Below are 22,274 nucleotides of genomic sequence, written 5' to 3'. Positions count from 1 at the left end.
TTCTTCATCTTCCTCAGATCTTTCTCGCTATTGTCTGAGTGATATCCAAATTCTACTTGCCTATTATTGGAAGGATGTGGAGGCTTTGGAGAGTGTGTGGAAGAGGTTCTCCAGGATGCTGCCTGGATTAGTGTATGAGCTATAATGAGAGGTTCGACATACTTAAGCTGTTTAAGCTATCAGAGGCTGGGGACTAACATGATAGAGGGTTATAAAATTATTATAGGCACAGGATAAGTAGTCTTTTTTTTCTAGAATACAAGTGTCAAATACTAGAGTGCATAGCTTTAAGGTAATGGTATTTCTTTTTACACAATGTTGTTGGTGCCTGCAATTTGCTGCCAGGAGTGGTGATGGAAACAAGCACTGCTGTGCCATATGAGGTTTTCAGATGGGTACACACATCCATGGAGAATGGAGGGATATGATCCATGTTCAAGTAGATCGGATTATTTGTAGATTGGCATTGTAGTTGGCAGTGACATGGTGGATCATAGGACCTGTCCCTGTGCTGTCCTATTCTATGACCTACTGTATGTTCTCTGTAAGTTTCGATGCTCATATTTACAGGAAATATAAGCCAGGTTTCCTGGTCATTACTCACTACTTTGTAAGGGGTTCCTTCTTTTATGTTACTGCGTATGCTAATCAAAATGGCTTCTTTGTTATGTTATAATTAAATTGGTTTCTCTGTGATGTTAACTGCTGAGACTGATTCTTTTTCTAGCAGCTAGCAGCTTGTTTGGGTTATCAATAATGATAAGGAGGGAATGAACCAATGGGTGTCCATGTCATTCTTTTTTTGGGGTGATATTCTATCTCATATGGCTGGGAACCAGTGTGTTTGGCAGGCTTTTCAGGAGAGACCAGGAGAAGACTTTGTGCTGGAAGCACTCTGGTTGATCACCTTGGGTGGTTCCGAGCGGCGAGTCGAAGGGGTCGGAGTGGATCGCAGGGTGAAGAGAGAAGACCCCGGGTATTTGAGCTCCAATTGTGTGCATGAAGAAATTGAACTTTGATAAGTCTGGCGCCTTTTTCTTTTTCTTTTGTATTGTATCTCTATTAATCTCATAGTCCCAGTAAGATTTATAAAGTGTGGTCTGTAAAGTGTACATTGTGTGCTGTCTGATATTTGATGTTTGAGGTCGTACCAGCTGGCATTGCACAGCAACCGACGCAACTGGGAGACATGGTTGGGCAGCGGATGGGGTTTCCCCTGGATAAATGAGAGCCGATATAGCTCAGCGTTACATTTGTGGGGGCAGCGTGTGGGTTTGAATTTTCAGTAAGCTGTATAAATCACCACATTAAGTAGTGCGGAGATGGATCGAGATAAGATTGTAAGCTGATCTGAGTTACAGGACGTACCGGTTAATCACGCGTGCGTGTTAAGTGGGGTGGATTTCTGCACTTCGGGAGAATTACCAGTGCGAGGGTTGAGTTTGATCCAATGTATCGGCCAGGTAGAACTGATAGTTAGAAGGTGCGGTAAAGAAGTGGAATCCAGCTGGGTGTTGGTTCGTACGAGTGTTGACGTCATGACGTTGGAACTGCCAGTGATGGTCAGCGTCCAGGGAGAGGCGAGGCTATGGGGCCTCCACACCCTCCCGGAGGAAGAAAGTGAAGAGACACCGGAGGAGGAGCTAGATGAGACCCCAGGGGAGGTGCCAGTAGCCAGTGGTGGAAAGTCAGAGTGGGAAGGCTTGGCCAGGCCCCATCCCCCAGCTAGAGCTGAGACCTCCAAGTTAGCAGCCACCATTACCCCCCTAGTAAGAAGGGCCGAGGGGCCCCGCCCAAAGCTGAGAATTTTCTCAGGAGCCACACCCACCCCAGAAGGGGAGGGCAATCATGAAACATGGGTTGAAAATACGTCCCAGTTGTTAGAGTCGTGGCTGGTCTTGGATGAGGAAAATAGACAACGATTGGTGGAAAGTTTGTGGGGAGGGGCGTCTGGTGTCATCCGGGAGCTGAAAGCTGAACAACCTTTGGCTTCCCTGGTGGAGTACCTGGAAGCTTTGAAGGGAGCATTTGGAATGTCGGGAGGTTCCTGGGAGCTTTTAGCGGAGTTTCACCACATGATGCAGGGAAGAGGGGAAAAGCTCTCAGAATACATTTTTTGGCTGGAGAGAATGCTTACTGGGTTGTGGCGCCGAGGGGTAGTGAAGGCAGACAAAGTGGCGAGGTTGAGGATGAATCAGTTATTTAGTGATTCCCTGGGGGAGCACAAGGTGGCTTGGAGTCTCCGGCAGTCCTATAAAAGGAGCCCCCCTCCATCATTCGGGCAGTAGATTAGAGAGGTGCGGGAGGATGAGAGCGCGTTGGGCCAGAAAGAGGGCTCTGGCCACTGGGGACGATCCTCAGCGGTAGAGGAGGTGGTGGCCGGGTTGAGAACCGAGAACCGCAAGGGGTCGCGGGGGGTAGGTACCCCTCGCTTGAGGGGATGGACAGGGAGAGTACCCCCTTCAGGGGACGGCCCGCGCAGTGGGCTGGGAGTGGCGGACGTCTCGGGAGAAGAGGGGCAATGGGTAGCGTGTGCTATAACCGTGGGAAAGAGGGTCATTTCCAGCGGGAATGTTAGCGACAGGGGGTGTGCTACAGCTGTGGGGAAGAGGGACACTTTTGGAGGGATTGTGAGAGACAAGGCAAGCCCCCAGGCAACTAATAAGGGAGAGGTGTCGGGAAACATAGGAGAGACTCAGTGAGGGAATGGACTGGAGTATCGGGAGGAACACGTTCCCAGAAGTCAGCCATGGGACCCCCGAAAGCACAAGCCCTTATTCCGGATGGACTGGTGGGTGTAGCGTGTCCCTACAGATAGAGGGAATCTTTGCAAGAGCCATCCTTGACACAGGGTCACAGGTTACCTTATTGTACCAGTTGTTCTACAACAAATATCTAAAGCGTTTGCCAGTAACTCCATTAATGCCCTGGAGATTTGGGGTATAAGTGATGGTGATTACCCGTACGATGGGTACCTGCCAGTGAGATTGGAATTCTTGGAGGACGATGTGGGAGTGTCTGAAGCCCTTGAGACGTTGGTGTTGGTTTGTCCGGACCTGGTGGAAACAGGTGGCGCTGCCCTTCTGGTAGGGACTAACTCCCCTTTTGTGCGACGGCTCCTGGGAGCCTGTAAGGAGAAGATGGGGGAGAACTTTCTGGAGACCCTCTCGGTACACCCAGTGTTTCGAGCAGCGTTCGAAGAAGCAGGTGGCCCCAATGGGCTGGATCCTGGGTTCAAACGAGGGACAGTGTGGTGTACTCAGGCAAGGCCTAAAGTGATACGGCCAGGGGAGGTGGTAGTGATGGGGACCCCCAGATTCCCCGGAGTACCGGCGGACAAGGCCCTGTTAGTAGACACCCCGGAAGACCTTGAAGGGGAGTCCTGGTTCCCGGCTGGGGTACTGGTGAGACCTGAATTGCAGAGGCCCTCGGTTGTACAGGCACGGCGGATGGGGGTGATTGTAAGGAACACAACGGAGAGGGAGATCACCTTTAAGCGCAGGGTGCCCATCGCGCACTTGTTCCCAGTGACGGTGATGTCTAGTGCCCCCGTGAGGCCCACTGGAGGAAAACTATCGGAGAACAGGGGGCGGCTGACCGAGGAGGCCTTTAATTTTGAGGACTCCCCTGTCCCGCCGGAGTATAAGAGAAGGCTGGTGGAGAAGTTGCTGAAGCTAGGGGATGTCTTTTCTCAGGGCGAGTTTGATGTGGGCTGTTCCAAGATCACTCATCACACTATCCGGGTGACAAATGACACCCTGTTTAGAGAAAGGTCACGGTGGTTGGCCCCAGCAGATGTGGAAGATGTGCGGGAAGTGAAGAATGCAGGGATTATCGCGGAGTCTCGGAGCCCGTATGCGTCCCCCGTAGTAGTGGCTAGGAAGAAAAACGGGAAGGTACGCATGTGCATGGACTATAGGACCCTGAACCGGCACACTGTCCCCGGCCAGTATACGGTCCCCAGGGTTGAGACACGTTGGCCTGTCTGAGTGGTGCCCAGTGGTTTAGTGTATCGGATTTGCAGAGTGGGTATTACCAGATTCCAAAGAGTGAGACCGATAAAGAGAAGACGGCCTTTATCTATCCCCTGTGATTCTTTCAGTTGGAACGAATGCCCCAAGGCATATCAGGGGCCCCAGCCACCTTCCAGAGGCTCATGGAGAGGACGGTGGGGGATATGAACTTGCTCGAGGTGTTGGTGTATCTGGATGACCTGATAGTGTTCGGATCTACTTTGGAAGAACATGAGGAGCGGCAGCTGAAGGAGGAAGGGTTGAAACTTTCCCTGGATAAATGCCAGTTCTGTAAAACGTTGGTCGGCTATGTTGGACACATAATTTCGCGAGATGGAGTGGCTACTGATCCGACTAAGATAGACGCAGTGACCACCTAGCCAAGATCCCAGAAGGTGAGCGCCCTGCGCTCGTTTTTGGGGTTCTGTGGGTATCACCGGCGATTCGTGAAAGGATATGCTAAAATGAGTCACCCATTGAACCAGCTGTTGTGTGGCTATCTACCCGCGGGGAAGAAAAGGAAAGGGAACCGAGGGCAGGAAGCAGGAGGATACTTGAACCTGTTGGAGCCCTTCGGATCGAGGTGGGATGCTCAATGTGAGGAGGCGTTCCAATCTCTGAAAAGGGCGCTGACACAGGCCCCGGTGTTGGCTATTGCTGATCACCGGAAGCCGTATGTGCTACACACCGATGCCAGCCGAGAGGGTCTGGGGGCTGTCCTGTACCAGGAACAGGGCAGCGGATTGAGGTAGGTGGCGTTTGTCAGCCAAAGTTTGTCGCCATCTGAGAGAAACTATCCTACTCACAAGTTGGAGTTCCTGGTGCTGAAATGGGCAGTGGTGGACAAGTTGAGCAACTATCTATACGGGGCGATGTTTGAGGTGAGAACAGACGACAATCCTCTCACTTATATTCTGACTGCGGCAAAACTGGACGCTACTGGGCATCGGTGGTTGGCGGCCTTGTCTGTCTATGAGTTCAGCCTGAAGTACCGGCCGGGGAATCGGAACATCGATGCAGATGCTTTATCTCGTTGGGTGCATGAGGGGTCAGGCACAGACGAGGAGTGGGAGAACGTCCCTGCCCTGGGAGTGAAGGTCATGTGTCAATTTGGATCCTCTTGGGCTGAGGATAGCAGGAATAACGCAGGAGTCCCGATGGGGCCGGATCGGGCAGTGGATCAATTGGGGGCTGATGATGACACATTATCCACTGTTTACTGTAATTTGACTGCTCTGGGGAACAGGCAGTTGCCAGAGTTGAGCCCCCAGGAAGTGGGGGCGGCTCAGTGTGATGACCTGGGCATTGGCACTCTCTGGTACGCGGCTGAGAAGGGGGATATGGCTCAGGCGGAGAAGGCGAAACATGCCTCCGTTCCCCTACTACTGAAGGAGTGGCCTCGGTTGAAGCTGAAGAACCACGTCCTGTACCGGGTCACGTCGCCTCCGGACCACCCCCGGCGCTGGCAGCTGGTCATGCCTGAGAAGTATCGGAAGACTGTGCTCCAGGCACTATATGATGATTCCGGGCACTTGGGGATGGAAAAGACCTATGGATTACTCAAGGACTGGTTTTACTGGCCCCGGATCGGTGGGGGAGGTTGAAGCATACTGTAAGACCTGTAGCCGTTGCATCAGGAGGAAGACCTTGCCTGCGCAGGCGGCCCCGTTATCCCACTTGCAGAGTGCGGGACCCCTGGACCTGGTGTGTATGGATTTCCTGTCTATTGAGCCAGACACCAGCAACACCGCGAATGTCTTAGTCATCACGGATCACTACACTAGATATACTCAGGCGTTTCCCACTAAGGACCAGAAAGCGACTACAGTGGCGAAGGTGTTATGGGAAAAGTACTTTGTTCATTATGGCTGATCCAGGCAGATCCATAGTGATCAGAGATGGGACTTCGGGAGCAGGCTTATCCATGAATTACTGGATATGCTTGGGGTTGAGAAATCCAGGACCACACCCTATCGCTCTCAGGGTGATCCTCAGCCCAAGAGGTTTAACCAGACCCTGTTGGACATGTTCGGAACTCTGGAGATCGGTCAGAAAAGTAAGTGGAGTCAGCATATCGGGCATTTGGTTCACTGTTACAATTGTACTTGCAATAACGCTACGGGGTACTCACCTTATTATCTGAAGTTCGGGCGGGAAGCAAGGTTGCCCATTGACCTGTGTTTTGGGACTGAAGCAAGTGAATTACCTTCGAAGCCCTATCTGAAGTGTGTGTCTGATATGAGGAGAGAGTTGAAAAGGGCGTACGAGTTGGCTGAGGCAGCGGCCACCAAGCAGAATCAGAGGAATAAGAGGAGGTATGATCAGAAAGTGAAGTTCGCCCAACTATTGCTGGGGGCTGGGTCCTCCTACAGAATTTAGGACTCCCTGATAAACATAAGTTGGGGAATCGCCGGGCGGCCACCCTCTATGTGGTAGAGAGCCAGATGCTGAATCTACACCTGTTTACTGGGTGAGACCAGAGGATGGGAAGGGGCCTGTCAAGGTACTCCATCGGAACCATCTATTGCCCCTGGGTCAAGAGGTGTAGATAAACCAAGAGCCCGAATGGGAGTTTACGCCTAGTACGAGGACTCTGCGAGGGCACGGGGCGAGGGAAGAGCCCGCTGCGAAAGAGATGGGGCCGGGCCCCACCCCAGAAAGGGATACTGCTTCGGAAGACGATGATTCAGATGTGTGGCACCTACTTCCGTTCGATAATTCCCCAGTACCAGAAGAAGAGGCTCCTGAGCCTTCCCCCACTGAGTTAGGTGAAAGGAGGGAGGGTGTTGAGGACCAGCCTGAGATACAGCCGACATTGGGGGAAGACAGGGTGGAACCAGAACCCGAGACAGAGGGCTCACAGGTGACGAGGGGTCCCAGTGAGGGGGAGGGTGAGGGTCCAACAGGTAGGCCCGGGGTGTCTCCCGTGGTGTCTGAGCCAGAAGGGTTGGCAGAGGAGATACGGAGGTCTCAGAGAAGTAGGCACCCCCTGGAGAGGTTGACCTATACAGCGTCGGGAGAACAGGGTGTGATCTCTACTGCCCTGGGAAGTTATGTCACTGCTTTATGCACTTGGGTTGGGTTTTGTGTTTTGCAAGGAGCATTGGTGAACTCCTTTAATGTCATGAGGGCATGACTTTTATTTGGTGGGGGGAGAGTGTAAGGGGTTTCTTCTTTTATGTTACTGCGTATGCTAATCAAAATGGCTTCTTTGTTATGTTATAATTAAAATGGTTTCTCTGTGATGTTAACTGCTGAGACAGTGGTTCTTTTTCTCGCAGCTAGCAGCTTGTCTGGGTCCAACCAAGCAGAGTCCACTGCCAAGAAGGCCCATCGGCACCTTTACTTCCTGAGAAAACTAAAGAAATTTGGCCTGTCCACTAAAACCCTCACTAACTTTTATAGATGCACTGTAGAAAGCATTCTTCTAGGGTGCATCACAACCTGGTATGGAAGTTGTCCTGTCCAAAACCGGAAGAAACTGCAGAAGATTGTGAACACGGCGCAGCACATCACACAAACCAATCTTCCGTCCTTGGACTCACTTTACACCGCACGCTGTCGGAGCAGTGCTGCTAGGATAATCAAGGACGCGACCCACCCAGCCAACACACTTTTCCTCCCTCTTCCCTCCGGGAGAAGGCTTAGGAGCTTGAAGACTCATACGGCCAGATTTGGGAACAGCTTCTTTCCAACTGTGATAAGACTGCTGAACGGATCCTGACCGGGATCTGGGCCGTACCCTCCAAATATCCGGACCAGTTTTTTTGCACTACCTTACTTTCCATTTTTCTATTTTCTATTTATGATTTAAAATTTAAATTTTTAATATTTACTATCGAGTTGTAATCCAGGGAGCAGGAAGCACAGAATGAAATATCGTTGTGATGATTGTACGCTCTAGTATCAATTGTTTGTAGACAATAAAGTATAAAGGTATCAATAATGATAAAGAGGGAATGAACCAATGGGTGTCCATGTCATTCTTTTTTTGGGGTGATACTCTGTCTCATATGGCTGGGAACCAGTGTGTTTGGCGGGCTTTTCAGGAGAGACCGGGGGAAGACTTTGTGCTGGAAGCGCTCTGGCGATCACCTTGGGTGGTCCCGAGCAGCGAGTCGAGGGGGTCGGAATGGATCACAGGGTGGAGAGAGAAGACCCTGGGTATTTGAGCTCCAACCGTGTGCACGAAAAAAATTGAACTTTAATCTGTAAAGTGTACATTGTGTGCTGTCTGATATTTGATGTTTGAGGTCTTATCAGGTGGCATTGCACAGCCACCGACGCAACCGGGAGACACGGTTGGGTGGCGGACGGGGTTTCCCCTAGTTAAATACGAGCTGATATAGCTGAGCATTACAACTTCATCATTGTAATCCTGTAATTATTAAACCTATCCTGCATTCCTTTCAAGGCTAATTTATCTTCCTTGTGGTGTGGTGCCACAATTACTTGCATACACTCAGCCCTGTATAACAAATGCATTTCATATCATATAATGCCTGCCTAGCTTAATCACACCGGTCTCAATATAAAGCCTGCATTACATTTGCCTTTCAATATATTCTATCTATCAATAATATTTTACTGAAGACACAAGAGACTGCAGATGCTGGAATCCAGATGGTCTGTGGCTCCATGGTGTTTTACTGGACTCATTATCTCTTTTTGGCAGTCCAGTGTTTCTAGATTAATAAAGTATATTATTCTATCCCTCCTAGGTCAGTAATGCAGACACTTTTCTGAACTGGAGTTCATTATCTTTAGTACAGCTATCTACATGATCTATTAATATCTCTTTATAATATGTTTTCATCTCCATTATTTGGAATGTTACTTAACTTTGTGTCTTGGATATATAGATTATTTTCCATCATCTAAGTTGTTGAGAAATGCAAGCTAATAATAGTTCAAGAATTTTGACTGTGGGTCCACCATTTCTAAATGTAAACATTTAGTATTATTTGAAGCACAAGATGTAGAGTGATGATAAACTAACATTGTCTTTTACGAGGATGATGAGGATCATCCTTCACATACAGTATCAGTGTACACTACAAAATAGATAAATTCGAGCCTGGGTCAGAGTGGGCAAGTGGGAGCAATGGAAATCAGAAATCAGATCTTTGGGGAGGAGTGCTTCAGCTGCCATTGAATTGTGGTAGTGGGGATGAGATCATCAGATGGCTAAATAATTATTGGGTTAGGGGCTGACCTCCAGAAGGAGAGGGGATAATTGATGCTGGGTGGGAGGTTACTGAGTTATGGGCTTTGGGCAAATGGAGTGATCATCAGTTGGCTGAAAGTTGCTGAATCGGAGTCTCATCACTTGTGGGAGAGTGAGTGATTATTGGTCAGTGGGAGATCACCTAGTTGGGGCCTGATCGCAGTGGGAGAGATGATTAGTATGAAGTTGCTGAATCATAAACGGATTGCCTGTAGTGAAAGACTTTTTTAGAGGAGATGACTTTTAAAAGATGCTGTATGCCAAGAAACAGCAGTATTAAAGTGGATCAGTCACAACCAGCATCACGCACTGGAGAAATTCTCCTAGTATCACTCTGATCAAGGCAGCACAAGATATCATGCACTTTGGTAAGTTGGTTTATTATCATCAAATGTACCGAGGTGCAGTGAAAAACATGCTTTGCATACCATCCATACAGATCGTTTCAGCAGTGAAATTGAGATACAAGGAAAAACAATAACAGGATATAGAATAAAGTGTTACAGTTACAGAGAAACTTATCCTTTACTTTCATTGCACTATCGGCATATGCAGATTGACAACAGGAAATGGTCAGTGGAGATTCCTGAGTGATACATTTAACCTGGAAATCATTACAGTTCTATTCTCCTCGAGAATTAAATTTATCTTTAATATTAGACTGCTAAATAAAAAGCCAGTGCCACTAAATCGGATTTCTAAGTTTTGGCCCCCTCCACAGATTTTTATGGGAGTCACTGGTCATTTCCTGACATTTTTGAATAACTGTTAGTGATTCCCTAATCCTTACCTCCTGCGATTCAGCTAATTTTCTGAGACAAGACAGAAACATGCCTTCAGTTTCTACTTCACCGGAATGCTACAAGAGACATTATCCAATGACCCTGGAGGTTCATAGAAATAATATCCACTGACTTGCTTTTGTCTATTCTGCCTGTTATTTTCTCAAAGAGTTCCAACAGTTTTGTTAGGCAAGGTTTCACCTTAAGGAAACCATGCTGACTTTGGCCAACTTTATCATGTGCCTCCTTGAAACCCTGAAACCTCATCCTTAGTAATGGATTTTTTGAAAGACTACTACTAATGCCTCCACAATCTCTTCAGCTACCCCTTTCAGAACCCTGGGGGTGTAGTCCATCTGGACCAGGTGACTTATCTACCTTCAGACCTTACAGCTTGTTAAGCACCTTCTTAGTAATAACAACTACACTCACATCAGCCCTGTGATATTCTCGAATTTCAGGCATGCTGCCTTCTACAGTGAAAACTACTAAAATACTTCATAAGTTCATCTGCCATTTCTTTGTTCCCCATTACTACCTCTCCAGCTTCATTTTCCAGCAGTCCAATATCCACTCTTGCTTTGTTTTTACTCTTTATATACCTGAAAAAATCTTTTGGTATCCTCTTTGATATTATTGGCAAGCCTACCTTCACATTTCATCTTCTCTATCCTTAGTATTTTGTTAGTTGCATTCTGTTGATTTTAAAAAGCTTCCTAATCCTCTAACTTCCCACAATTTTTTTGTTATATTTTATGCCCTCTCTTTATTCATCCAGTTTCAATCAGGTTCATTGGCCATGATAAGTTCTACCTGCACACATCTAATGTTTGAAGTTGCTGTCAGCTTTATAGGGTGATGATAATGCATGTTGACTCTCATTATAGCAATACATACCAGTTTGTAATGTTCTTTATTAAAGCCTAGTTTTAAATTATGAAGCCGCAATGATTCATGTTAACACCATTAAATAAAAGCACACTTAATTGGCAGATAACCCTGAAACAGCAAACAATGCATTTCTTCTTTATTCAACAGAGCATTGATTAGAATCTTTAACAATAAAGTGTGCAGACTGCTTTCTTTCTGTGTCTCCCTAAATCTTGCACAGCACTCATTAATTTATTTTCATCAGAATATAAGGTCACCATTTACTGCTTGAACAAAGATCATTGGTTGGTCAATTTGGAATTTATGGCACCAAATCAGAAACTTCATTCAGAAATGGGATGTAATGGTCTAAGATTCAGAAACTAGCTACTCACTTGGAAATTCAACTAATCATGTCCCTCTGAAGTAATTCAAGTTTTATGAGGCCAAGTTTAATGACAGATAATTCAGTTCAAGACTGTCATCTCTGGATCAGTGTAGTATGAGGCAGACAATCATCTTCTATGGAAATATTTACTTGCGTGCTTAATAAGCTTTTCTGTACTGACTCTTATGACTCCCAGCTGTAAGACTATCATGAATAGTTCAATATGCCACAGCTCTACAACTAACTGTTGCCATTATTTGTGCAAAACATTCATGTAGACTGGACAATATCTTACATTCAATAGTGCCTGATGGCACATTTTTTTGCCTGCCTTACATCTTTTCTAATCCACTTGTATATTTTTAAGCTTGTATATCTAGTACTGTACAGTGCTGTTGCAAAAACAACTTGCTGTGAAATATGGTTATTAGTGTTTTACTATCAATTAACTTGTGACAAGTGTGAGGTGCTGCATCTTAGTTATTTTTGCCAGGGCAAGATTTACGCAATAAATGATAGGATCCTGGAAAGTGTCACAGAACAGAGAATAGACCTAGATACATTGTTCCCTGAAAGTGAAGATGTATGTAGGCAGAATGGTGAGAAGACGTTTGGCATGCTTGCTTACAAGAGTTAGGACATCATATTATAACCATACAATGCAATGGTGAAGCTGCACTTGGAATACTATGTGCAATTCTGGTCACCCGGCATGGGAGAATATCATTAAACCAAGGAAGGGTACAAACAAGGGTAACTGGAAATCGAATGCTGAAACTCTGAGGAGAGACTGGATAGGCTAAGACTTTTTCCAGTTGTACAGGAGGATGAGGGATGACATTATGGAAGTTTATAAAATCATGAGGGGCATAGCTAAGGTGCTGTAGAGATTGATGATGAATCTTTTTTTTACCATGTTGGAGTGTCTAAAACTTGTAGGCAAAGGTTTAAGGTGAGAGAGGGAATAATTGAAAAGAGACTTGCAGGCAACAATTTTAGACAGATGTTCTAGATGCATGGAACAAGTTGCTAGATGAAATGGTAGAGGTGCATGTGATTACAATTTTTTGAAGTCTTTTAGGCAGGTTCATTTATTGTTTCCTTGCACTATGACTAAGTGAAGATGCAGCAAGAGGAGTAAGAAAGTGAGTATGCACTGCAGTGGACTAAAGTTCAAAGATTTAAGAAGATAGGTAGAGAGAAACTATTTCCTTTGATCAGAAGTTCTAGAAAATAATGCAAAATGCCTGGAATTAGAATTTAGCCATTCAGGATGGACATTAGAAGCCAAATCTTCATGCAGTGGCCAGGAGAAATCTATCTCCAGACTTCAAACCATTTGAGACTGTTTTGAGTGGAAAGGGAGAGGAAAGGTGTTGATTAAAAACCTATCAAATGATTTTTTTCTTAAGGTGGAAACTATAGAACTAAGGCATGTAGAAGACATATAGTGCTAAAATGAGATGACAGATGCAGACAGGATTTCAGCATTTAAAGGCATTTGGTCATGTAATTGAATAGGAAAGGATTAGAGGGATACAGTCCTAATGCAGGCAAATGGGATTCGTGTAGATAGGTCTCATCTATGTATGGTGTATGGGCTGTTTCGATGTGGTATGATTCTACAATTTTAATTTGCAGTTCAGTTGAGATTGAATTAAATATTGGAACAAGCTTGAAGTGTTGAATTGTCAAGTTCTGTTCATTATAGACAGAAATAGAAACAGGTAAGGGCCATTCAGCCATTCAGTCATGCTCCGACATTCATCAACTTTGACACCCTATCTTCACATCTCTTAATTCCCTTGGAGCCAGAACTCCATCACTCAATGTTGAATGTGCTCAGCAACTGAACATCCACTGCTTTCTGAAGAAGGGAATTACAAAGAATTGTAACTTTCAAGTAAAGGAAACCCCCATATCAGTCCCAGAAGGTCAACCTCTCATTCTAAACCATACCTCCTAGTTAGAGTTAGAGAGCAATACAGCATTGAAACAGGCCCTTCAGCCCAAATTGTCCTTGCCAATTAATGTGTCCACCTAAGTTGGTTTTATTTCCTGTGTTTGACCCATAAGTCTCTGAGCCTTCCCTATCTCTGCACATACCCATATGTCTTATAAATGCATCCAAGGAAACAGCCTGTCAAGACGCTCTCCGTCAGCCCCTCTTAGCGCCTTGAATGTTTCAACAAAATCAGTTCCCTTTCTTACATAGAACATAGAACACAGAACAGTACAGCACAGTACAGGCCCTTCAGCCCACAATATTGTGCCAACCCTTAAACGCTGTCTCCCATATAACTCCCCACCTTAAATTCCTCCATATACCTGTCTAGTAGTCTCTTAAATTTCACTAGTGTATCTGCCTCCACCACTGACTCAGGCAGTGCTTTCCACACATCAACTACTCTATGAGTAAAAACCTTCCTCTAATATTCCCCTTGAACTTCCCACCCCTTACATTAAAGCCACGTCCTCTTGTATTGAGCAGTGGTGCCCTGGGGAAGAGGCACTGGCTATCCACTCTATCTATTCCTCTTATTATCTTGTACACCTCTATCATGTCTCCTGTCATCCTCCTTCTCTCCAAAGAGTAAAGCCCTAGCTCCCTTAATCTCTGATCATAATGCAAACTCTCTAAACCAGACAGCATCCTGGTAAATCTCCTCTGTACCCTTTCCAATGCTTCCATATCCTTCCCGTAGTGAGGCGACCAGAACTGGACACAGTACTCCAAGTGTGGCCTAACCAGAGTTTTATAGAGCTGCATCATTACATCGTGACTCTTAAACTCTATCCCTCGACTTACGAAAGCTAACACCCCATAATCTTTCTTAACTACCCTATCTACCTGTGAGGCGACTTTCAGGGATCTATGGACATGTACCCCCAGCTCCCTCTGCTCCTCCACACTTCCAAGTATCCTGCCATTTACTTTGAACTCTGCCTTGGAGATTGTCCTTCCAAAGTGTACCACCTCCAACTTCTCCGGGTTGAACTCCATCTGCCACTTCTCAGCCCACTTCTGCATCATATCAACGTCACTCTGCAACCTGCGATAATCCTCTATACTATCTACAACACCACCAACTTTTGTGTCATCTGCAAACTTGTCAACCAACCCTTCTACCCCCACATCCAGGTCGTTATTAAAAATCACAAAAAGTAGAGGTCCCAGAGCCGATCTTGTGGGACACCACAAGTCACAACCCTCCAATCTGAATGTACTCCCTCCACCATGACCCTCTGCTTTCTGCAGCGAAGCCAATTCTGAATCCACCTGGCCAAACTTCCCTGGATCTCATGCCTTCTGACTTCCTGAATAAGCCTACCATGTGGAACCTTGTCAAATGCCTTACTAAAATCCATGTAGATCACATCTGCTGCACTGCACTCATCTGTATGCCTGGTCACCTCCTCAAAGAACTCTATCAGGCTTGTTAGACACGATCTGCCCTTCACAAAGCCATGCTGACTATCCCTGATCAGACCATGATTTTCTAAATGCCCATAGATCCTATCTCTAAGAATCTTTTCCAATGGCTTTCTCGCCACAGGCGTAAGGCTCACTGGTCTATAATTACCCAGACTATCCCTACTACCTTTTTTCAACAAGAGGACAACATTCGCCTCCCTCCAATCCTCCGGTACCATTCCCATGGACAACGAGGACATAAAGATCCTAGCCAGAGGCTCAGCAATCTCTTCCCTCGCCTCATGGAGCAGCCTGGGGAATATTCCGTCAGGCCCCGGGGACTTATGCATCCTAATCTATTTTAATGACTCCAACACCTCCTGTCCCTTAATATCAACATGCTCCAGAACATCAACCTCCCTCATATTTTCCTCACTGTCATCAAGTTCCCTCTCATTGGTGAATACCGAAGAGAAGTATTCATTGAGGACCTCGCTCACTTCCACCACCTCCAGGCACATCTTCCCACCTTTATCTCTAATCGGTCCTATCTTCACTCCTGTCATCCTTTTGTTCTTCACATAATTGAAGAATGCCTTGGGGATTTCCTTTACCCTACTCACCAAGGCCTCTCATGCCCCCTTCTTGCTCTCCTCAGCCCGTTCTTTAGCTCCTTTCTTGCTACCCTATATTCCTCAATAGATCCATCTGATCCTTGCTTCCTAAACCTCATGTATGCTGCCTTCTTCCACCTGACTAGATTTTCCACCTCACTTGTCACCCATGGTTCCTTGACCCTACCATTCTTTATCTTCCTCACCGGGACAAATTTATCCCTAACATCCTGCAAGAGATCGCTAAACATCGACCACATGTCCATAGTACATTTCCCTGCAAAAACATCATCCCAATTCACACCTGCGAGCCTTATAGCCTCATAATTTGTCCTTCTCCAATTAAAATTTTTCCTGTCCTCTCTAATTCTATCCTTTTCCATGATAATGTTAAAGGCCAAGAAGCGGTGGTCACTGTCCCCCAGATGCTCACTCACTGAGATCTGTGACCTGACCCGGTTCGTTACCTAATACTAGATCTAGTATGGCATTTCCCCCTAGTCGGCCTGTAAACATACTGTGACAGTAAACATGTACAAGCAAGCTTAAGCTCAACTTTTATCCTGCTGTTGTAAAACTATTGAAAGGCCCAGTAATAGGATAAGATTAATTCTTGACCTCATAGTCTACCTTGTTATGGCCTTACCTCTTATTGATTACCTACACTGCACTTCCTCTAAACTGTTACACTTAATTCTACATTCTGTTATTGCTTTTCCCTTTACTACCTAAGTACAACTGTTGTAATTAAATGATCTGTATGGATAGCATGCAAAACAAGGTGTTTTTACTGTACCTCAGTGTATGTGACAATAATAATAAACCTATTTACCAGTTTATGAATTTAACTCTTATAGTCTAACCCCTCCGTGAAAGAAGAAAATACCACCTGCCGTGCTTGCCAAATGTTTACTTTACCATTTAGAGGAACAACTGAGGAGCAGATTGAGGCAAATTTTGGAAAGATGCAAAAATAACAGGGTTGTTGTCATGGGTGACTGCAACTTCCATAATATTGATTGACATTCCTTAGTGCAAAGGTTTTAGATGGGATGGAATTTGAGGGTGTGTCCAGGAAGCATCTTGACACAAAATGAAGAGGGGCTGACTAGAGGAGCTCATGCTGAATCTGGTGCTAGGCAATGAACGTGATCTGGTGTAGATCTCTTTGTGGGTCAGCATTTTGGAGACAGTGACCACAACTCCCTGAATTATGATGCTACTAGGCAGGAACTTGGGAGAGTAAATTGGGAACAGATATACTCAGAGAAATGCACAACAGATATGTTGAGGTTGTTTATGGAGCACTTGAATGGGATTTTGGATAGGTTTGTCCCATTGAGGCGGGGAAAGGAACGATGGTTGATAAGAGATGTGGAACATGTAGTTGAAGAGGAGGAAAGAAGCTTACTTAAAGTTTAGGAAGCAAGAATCAGATGGGGCTCTAAAGTTACAAGCTATCTGGGAAGGAGCTTAAGATGGGATTTAGGAGAACTAGAATAGAACATGAAAAGGCCTTGGCAAGTAGGATTAAGGAAAACCCTAAGGTGTTCCACATGTATGTGATGAACAGGATGACTAGAGAGAAGGAAGGACCAATCAGGGATAGTAGAGGAAACATGTGCTTGGTGTTGGAGGAAGTAGGGGAGGTCCTTAACGATACTTTGCTTCAATATGCACCAGTGAGAGGGACCTTGACTGTAATAACCAGCTGATATGCTCGGAGATGTCAATGTTAAGAAAGAGGATGTGTTGGAACCTTTGTAAAACATTAGGATACATAAGTCACCAGTGAAATATATCCCAGGTTACTACAGGAATGGAGAAAACATTGTTGCACCTTTGGTAATGATCTTTGCGTCCTCACTAGCCATAGGAGTAGTACCTGAAGGTGGGGAGTTAGAAAATGTTATTCCTTTGTTCAAGAAAGGTAATAGAAATAATTCTGGGAATTATTGACCAGTGAGTCTCATGTTAGTATGGGGCAAACTATTAGAAAGGAATCTTAGAGAAAGGATTTATGAATATTTGAAGGAGCATAGTCTGATTATGGATAGTCAATATGGCTTTGTGAGGGGCAGGCCATACCTCACAAACCTGATTGAATCTTTAAGAAAGTGACAAAATAAATTATGGAGGTAGAGCAGTGGATGTGGTGTATATGGATTTTAGTAAGGTATTTGACAAGGTGTCCATGGTAGGCTCATTCAGAATGTCAGGCAGTATGGGATCCAGTGAAATTTGGCTATGTTAACTTTCAAAAAAATCCAGAGGACGGTAGTAGATGAAGCATATTCTGTCTGCAGGTTTGTGATGACTGGTGTCCTGCAGGTAGCTGTTCTGGGACCCCATATTCTTCAGGATTTTTGTAAAAGACTTTGATGAGGAAGTGGAAAGGTGGGTTTGAAGAAGACATGAAGGTAGATGGTATTGTGCAGGGGTCCCCAACTTTTTTGCATTGTGGACCGGTTTATTATTGACAATATTCTTGCGGACTGGCCAACCCAGTGGGGCGGGGGGTAGAGTTGCCAACGGACAAGAGTAGCAGTCAAATACGTTGTGTTTACCCCGAGAAAGACTACCATGACCATGAAACCTTGTGCAGGCACCGGTGCGCATGCACGTGTCGATTTTTTTCTACAAATCGTTTTTGGCAATTCTGTTCCGGGGGATGGGGGAGAAGTTAATCATGACCGGAATATAGGTGATAAGTGGCTAATACACTCAATTTCGGTTCTAAAAGGGTTTATCTAATGAATTTAATATTAAACACACAGTGTATATTTTCCTCACATGAATATAGTGATAAGTCAATTATAAGTCACTTGTAAGTCAATAGCATCATAACATTTTAAGTAACGTTTGGATATTAAACACAAAGCACATATTTTCCCCGTATGAACATATGAAATCATTACAACACACCAATATCGCTGAATCAGTGGGAGCCCTGGGCTCGTTTCCCTGAAACAAGACGGTGCCATCGAGGGGTGATGGGAGACAACGATACTCGAAGGGGGTTCCTTATGTCCAGTCTATTCCGCAATTTAGTTTTCGCTACATTCATTGCAGAGATATGTTGGAAATGGAAGCAACGTTTTCAGTGTTTTCGTGGCTATCTCAGGATATTCAGCCTTGACTTTGATCCAGAATGCCGGCAGAGATGTTATGCCAAACATACTTTTCAGCCCACTGTCATTTGCAAGTTCGAGGAGTTGATCTTCTTCCCGCACTGACATGGATGACGCGTGCGTAATGATCTCGCGTGCGTTCAAGCTCAACAGTGGGTGTGACAGGGAATGAGGAAAGGTGCAGCTGACTCATATCGCCAAATCATATCATTTCCTCATGGGCTGGTATCACATGCTTTGTGGCCCAGTACCAGACCGCGGCCCGGTGGTTGGGGACCACTGGTGTTGTGGATAGTATGCAAGGTTGTCATTGTTACAACTGGACATTTTATAGGATGCATAGCTGGGCTGAAATTGACAGGTGAAGTTCAATCCAGAAAAATGTAAACTGATATACTTTGGAAGGTTGAACTAGAAGGCAGAGTACAAGTGCATGATTCTTAGCAGTGTGAAGAACAGATGGATCTTGGGGTCCATGTCCATAGATCCCTCAAAGTTGCCACATAAATTGATAGGGTTGTTAAGAAGGCGTATGAAGTGTTGGTCTTCATTAGTCAAGCGATTATGTTCAAGTGCCATGAGGTAATGTTGCAGCCCTATAAAATTCTGGTTAGACAACACGTGGAGTATTGTGTTCAGTTCTCTTTGCCTCATTTTGGGAATGATGTGGAAGATTTGGAGAAGATGCAGTGAAGATTTACCAAGATGCCGCCTGGGTTAGAAAGCATGTCATATGAGGATAGGTTGTGTGAACTAGAAATATTCTCTTTAAGGTCAGTTTAAGGAATAATTTTAAAGTAATTCAAGGAAAATATAGGGCGAATGTCAGAGGTAGGATTTTTGCACGCAGAGAGGTGTGCACGTGGATGGCATCGCCAGAGGTGCAGCTAGAAGCAGATACATTAGGGAGATTTAATAGACTCTTAGATCAGCACATGAATGGAGGTCTATGTAGGAGGGAAGGGTGGATTGATCTTAGTGTAGGTTAAGAGATTGGTGCAATATAGTGTACTGAAAGGCCTGTGCTGTGCTATATTCCCCTATGTTCTTTGTTCTATCTTTCACAAAATCCCATCTATACCAGTATTTACTAGTTTATCCCCATTAAGACACCGTCTGTTTTACAACTTTTCCTTACGTTGTGAATAACTTTACATTTTTCCACACTGTACTCCTTGAATTTACCATGTCACGAGCGTGATTTAAATTGTCGACATTAGGGAATTCTCAGATTTCTAGCTCTGCAACAAATTGTTCACTGTCATCCTGAAAAGTAGCTGGTTAATCCAATAATGTTTCATAAATTGTTGACAACTTGTAGAAATTAGTTGCTAAACAAAATTTTGTTTCTCTCAGACATTAGTTTTTGGCTTTCCAGTTTCCAGTACGCACCAGATGTTGGCTCATAACCACCAGATTTTAATGTTACGTAGTTTTCCTTTCATTTCAGTTCTGAGTATTTCATTCCTCTCAAGAAAAACACAAACATGCACTATAAGGGTCTACAATGTACCTAATCTTAGCCCACCGCTCTATTCTCTCTATACCCATGACTATGTGGCTAGGCACAGCTTAAACGCCATCTATAAATTAGCTGACAATATTGTTGGCAGAGTTTCAGATAGTGATGAGAGGGCATACAGGAGTGAAATATATCAGCTAGTTGAGTGATATCACAGCAACAACCTTGCACTCGATGTCAGTAAGACCAAAGAACTGATTGTGGACTTCAGAAAGGACAAGGTGAGGGAACACGCACCAGTCCTCACAGAGGGATCAAAAGTGGAAGGAGTGAGCAATTTCAAGTTCCTGAGTGTCAATATCTCTGAGGCTCTATCCTGGATGCAATGTCTCAATGCAGCTACAAAGAAAACATGACAGTGACTACATTTCATTAAGAGTTTGAGGAGATTTGGTATGTCAATAAAGACACTCTCAAATTTCTATAGATGTACCATAGAGAGCATTCTAACTGGCCGCATCACTGTCTGGTCTGGGGTTCGGGGGTTGTGCTACTGCACAGGATCGAAATAAACTGCAGGGAGTTGTAAACTTAGTCAGCTCCATCATGAGCACTAGCTTCCATATAGCTCTCTCTCTCTCCCCTCCCCCTTCATTTCCCTCGCTCCTGCATTGAAAGATTCTTTCCTTGTACAAGCATGCAGTTATTACATACAAGGTTGGTCTAAGGACATGCAGTTACTCGCTGTTATAAACATTTATACTCAGAAAGCCTTAAACCTTTACTTATCTGGACCATCAGGGTTTGATTATTAAGAACATTCTGTAACAGAGATGAATAATGACCAGATTCTGACCCTAAAGTTGCAACTACTTTCATAACTCATAAACAATATGCAATTTGTTGCAATATAATACTCTTAGGACAAAATGAAATTTTATAAAGATGAGGACAATATTTATTAACTATCATCAAACAAATGAATTATTAATAGTTCAGAATCCTGAACACAAAATTGTTTCTAACTCAGTGGATTCAGTATTAGGACCAGAGGCATATCTTTAGAAGTTTAAAAGACATATTGTAGGATACAGTTACAGTTGTACAAAAGAAGGAAGGTCCACTGGTATTTTAAGAATTTTCTTTTAAGTATTTTATGAAGGTTTATCTTAATTTTCTATATTTTTGGTCAGGAGGAAGTCTTGAAAATTTGTTTAAAGCAAAGTAATTTAGAAATGTTTCAAACTATTACATAAATATCTAGTAGTTTGACAACTTCCAAATAATTTGTTATTGACTTGAAATGTTTCTCCAAAGATGCTGCTTGACCTGTGAATAATTTTCTGACATGGTCTATATTATTTCAGCTTTTCAGCATCTACAGTATTATATTTTTGGAATGGTTATTTTGTATTTCGTGACTCATATCCCAAGTCCACAAGATTTGGTAGAACATTCTGCTCTTGCCTGGATGAGTACAGCTCCAACAAGGCACACACTGCCTTGGCTTGGGAATATGTTGCTATTTCTTCACTGCTGGTTCATAATCTTGCTCTCCAATAGCTCCTCAAGGCCAGTTAGGCTCCTCTTCTTCATGAAAATGATGCTGATGATTTATCCTCTTTATGTCCTCATAACTTCACAAATCTCTTCTGTAAACCTTTTAAGTTACCTCTCAGCCTCCTATATTTCAGTGAGAATAAACCCAACCTATACCATCTGACCTATAACATTAAACCACCATTCCAGGCAACATTCTGATAAACCTCTCCTACATTCTGTCTATTGTTACCACATCTTTCCTGAGGACCAGGATCGTACACAATACTCCAGCTATTCATGTTACTTTAAGCAAAATGTCTGGATATTTGCAATTAAAGATTGGTTACAATGACAAGATAAGCTAATACGAGGAAGTCTGCAGATGCTGGAATTTCAAGCAACAAACATAAAAGTTGCTGGTGAACGCAGCAGGCCAAGCAGCATCTCTAGGAAGAGGTACAGTCAACGTTTCGGGCCGAGGCCCTTCGTCAGAACTAACTGAAAGAAGAACTAGTAAGAGATTTGAAAGTGGGAGGGGGAGGGGGAGGGGGAGATACGAAATGATAGGAGAAGACAGGAGGGGGAGTGATGGAGCCAAGAGCTGGACAGTTGATTGGCAAAAGGGATATGAGAGGATCATGGGACAGGAGGCCAAGGGAGAAAGAAAAGGGGGAGGGGGGAAGCCCAGAGGATGGGCAAGGGGTATAGTGAGAGGGACAGAGGGAGAAAAGGAGAGAGAGAGAAAAGAATGTGTGTATATAAATAAATAACGGATGGGGTACAAGGGGGAGGTGGGGCATTAGCGGAAGTTTGAGAAGTCAATGTTCATG

At 44.6% G+C, this 22,274-nt stretch overlaps 1 protein-coding gene across 5 annotated transcripts in view; it reads left to right on the top strand.

The window, feature by feature from the left end:
- kif6 (kinesin family member 6) overlaps nt 1-22,274 on the top strand; it is a 611,249-nt gene that overhangs the window by 437,959 nt on the left and 151,016 nt on the right. Inside the window, exon 16 of one of the 5 annotated variants that reach the window (XM_063040643.1) lies at nt 7,295-7,961. The exons of the other annotated variants lie outside the window; for them this stretch is intronic. Within the exon in view, the coding sequence (XP_062896713.1) occupies nt 7,295-7,737 (443 nt within the window). The 3' untranslated portion in view covers nt 7,738-7,961. Of the gene's footprint in view, nt 1-7,294; nt 7,962-22,274 lie in introns of those variants that run through there. 5 annotated transcript variants of the gene reach the window in all.

This window comes from Mobula hypostoma, chromosome 2 (assembly GCF_963921235.1).
Source record: "Mobula hypostoma chromosome 2, sMobHyp1.1, whole genome shotgun sequence".
Taxonomy (NCBI): Eukaryota; Metazoa; Chordata; class Chondrichthyes; order Myliobatiformes; family Myliobatidae; genus Mobula; species Mobula hypostoma.
The sequence above is the reverse complement of the archived record's forward strand: the minus strand, read 5'-3'. Positions and strand labels throughout refer to the sequence as shown.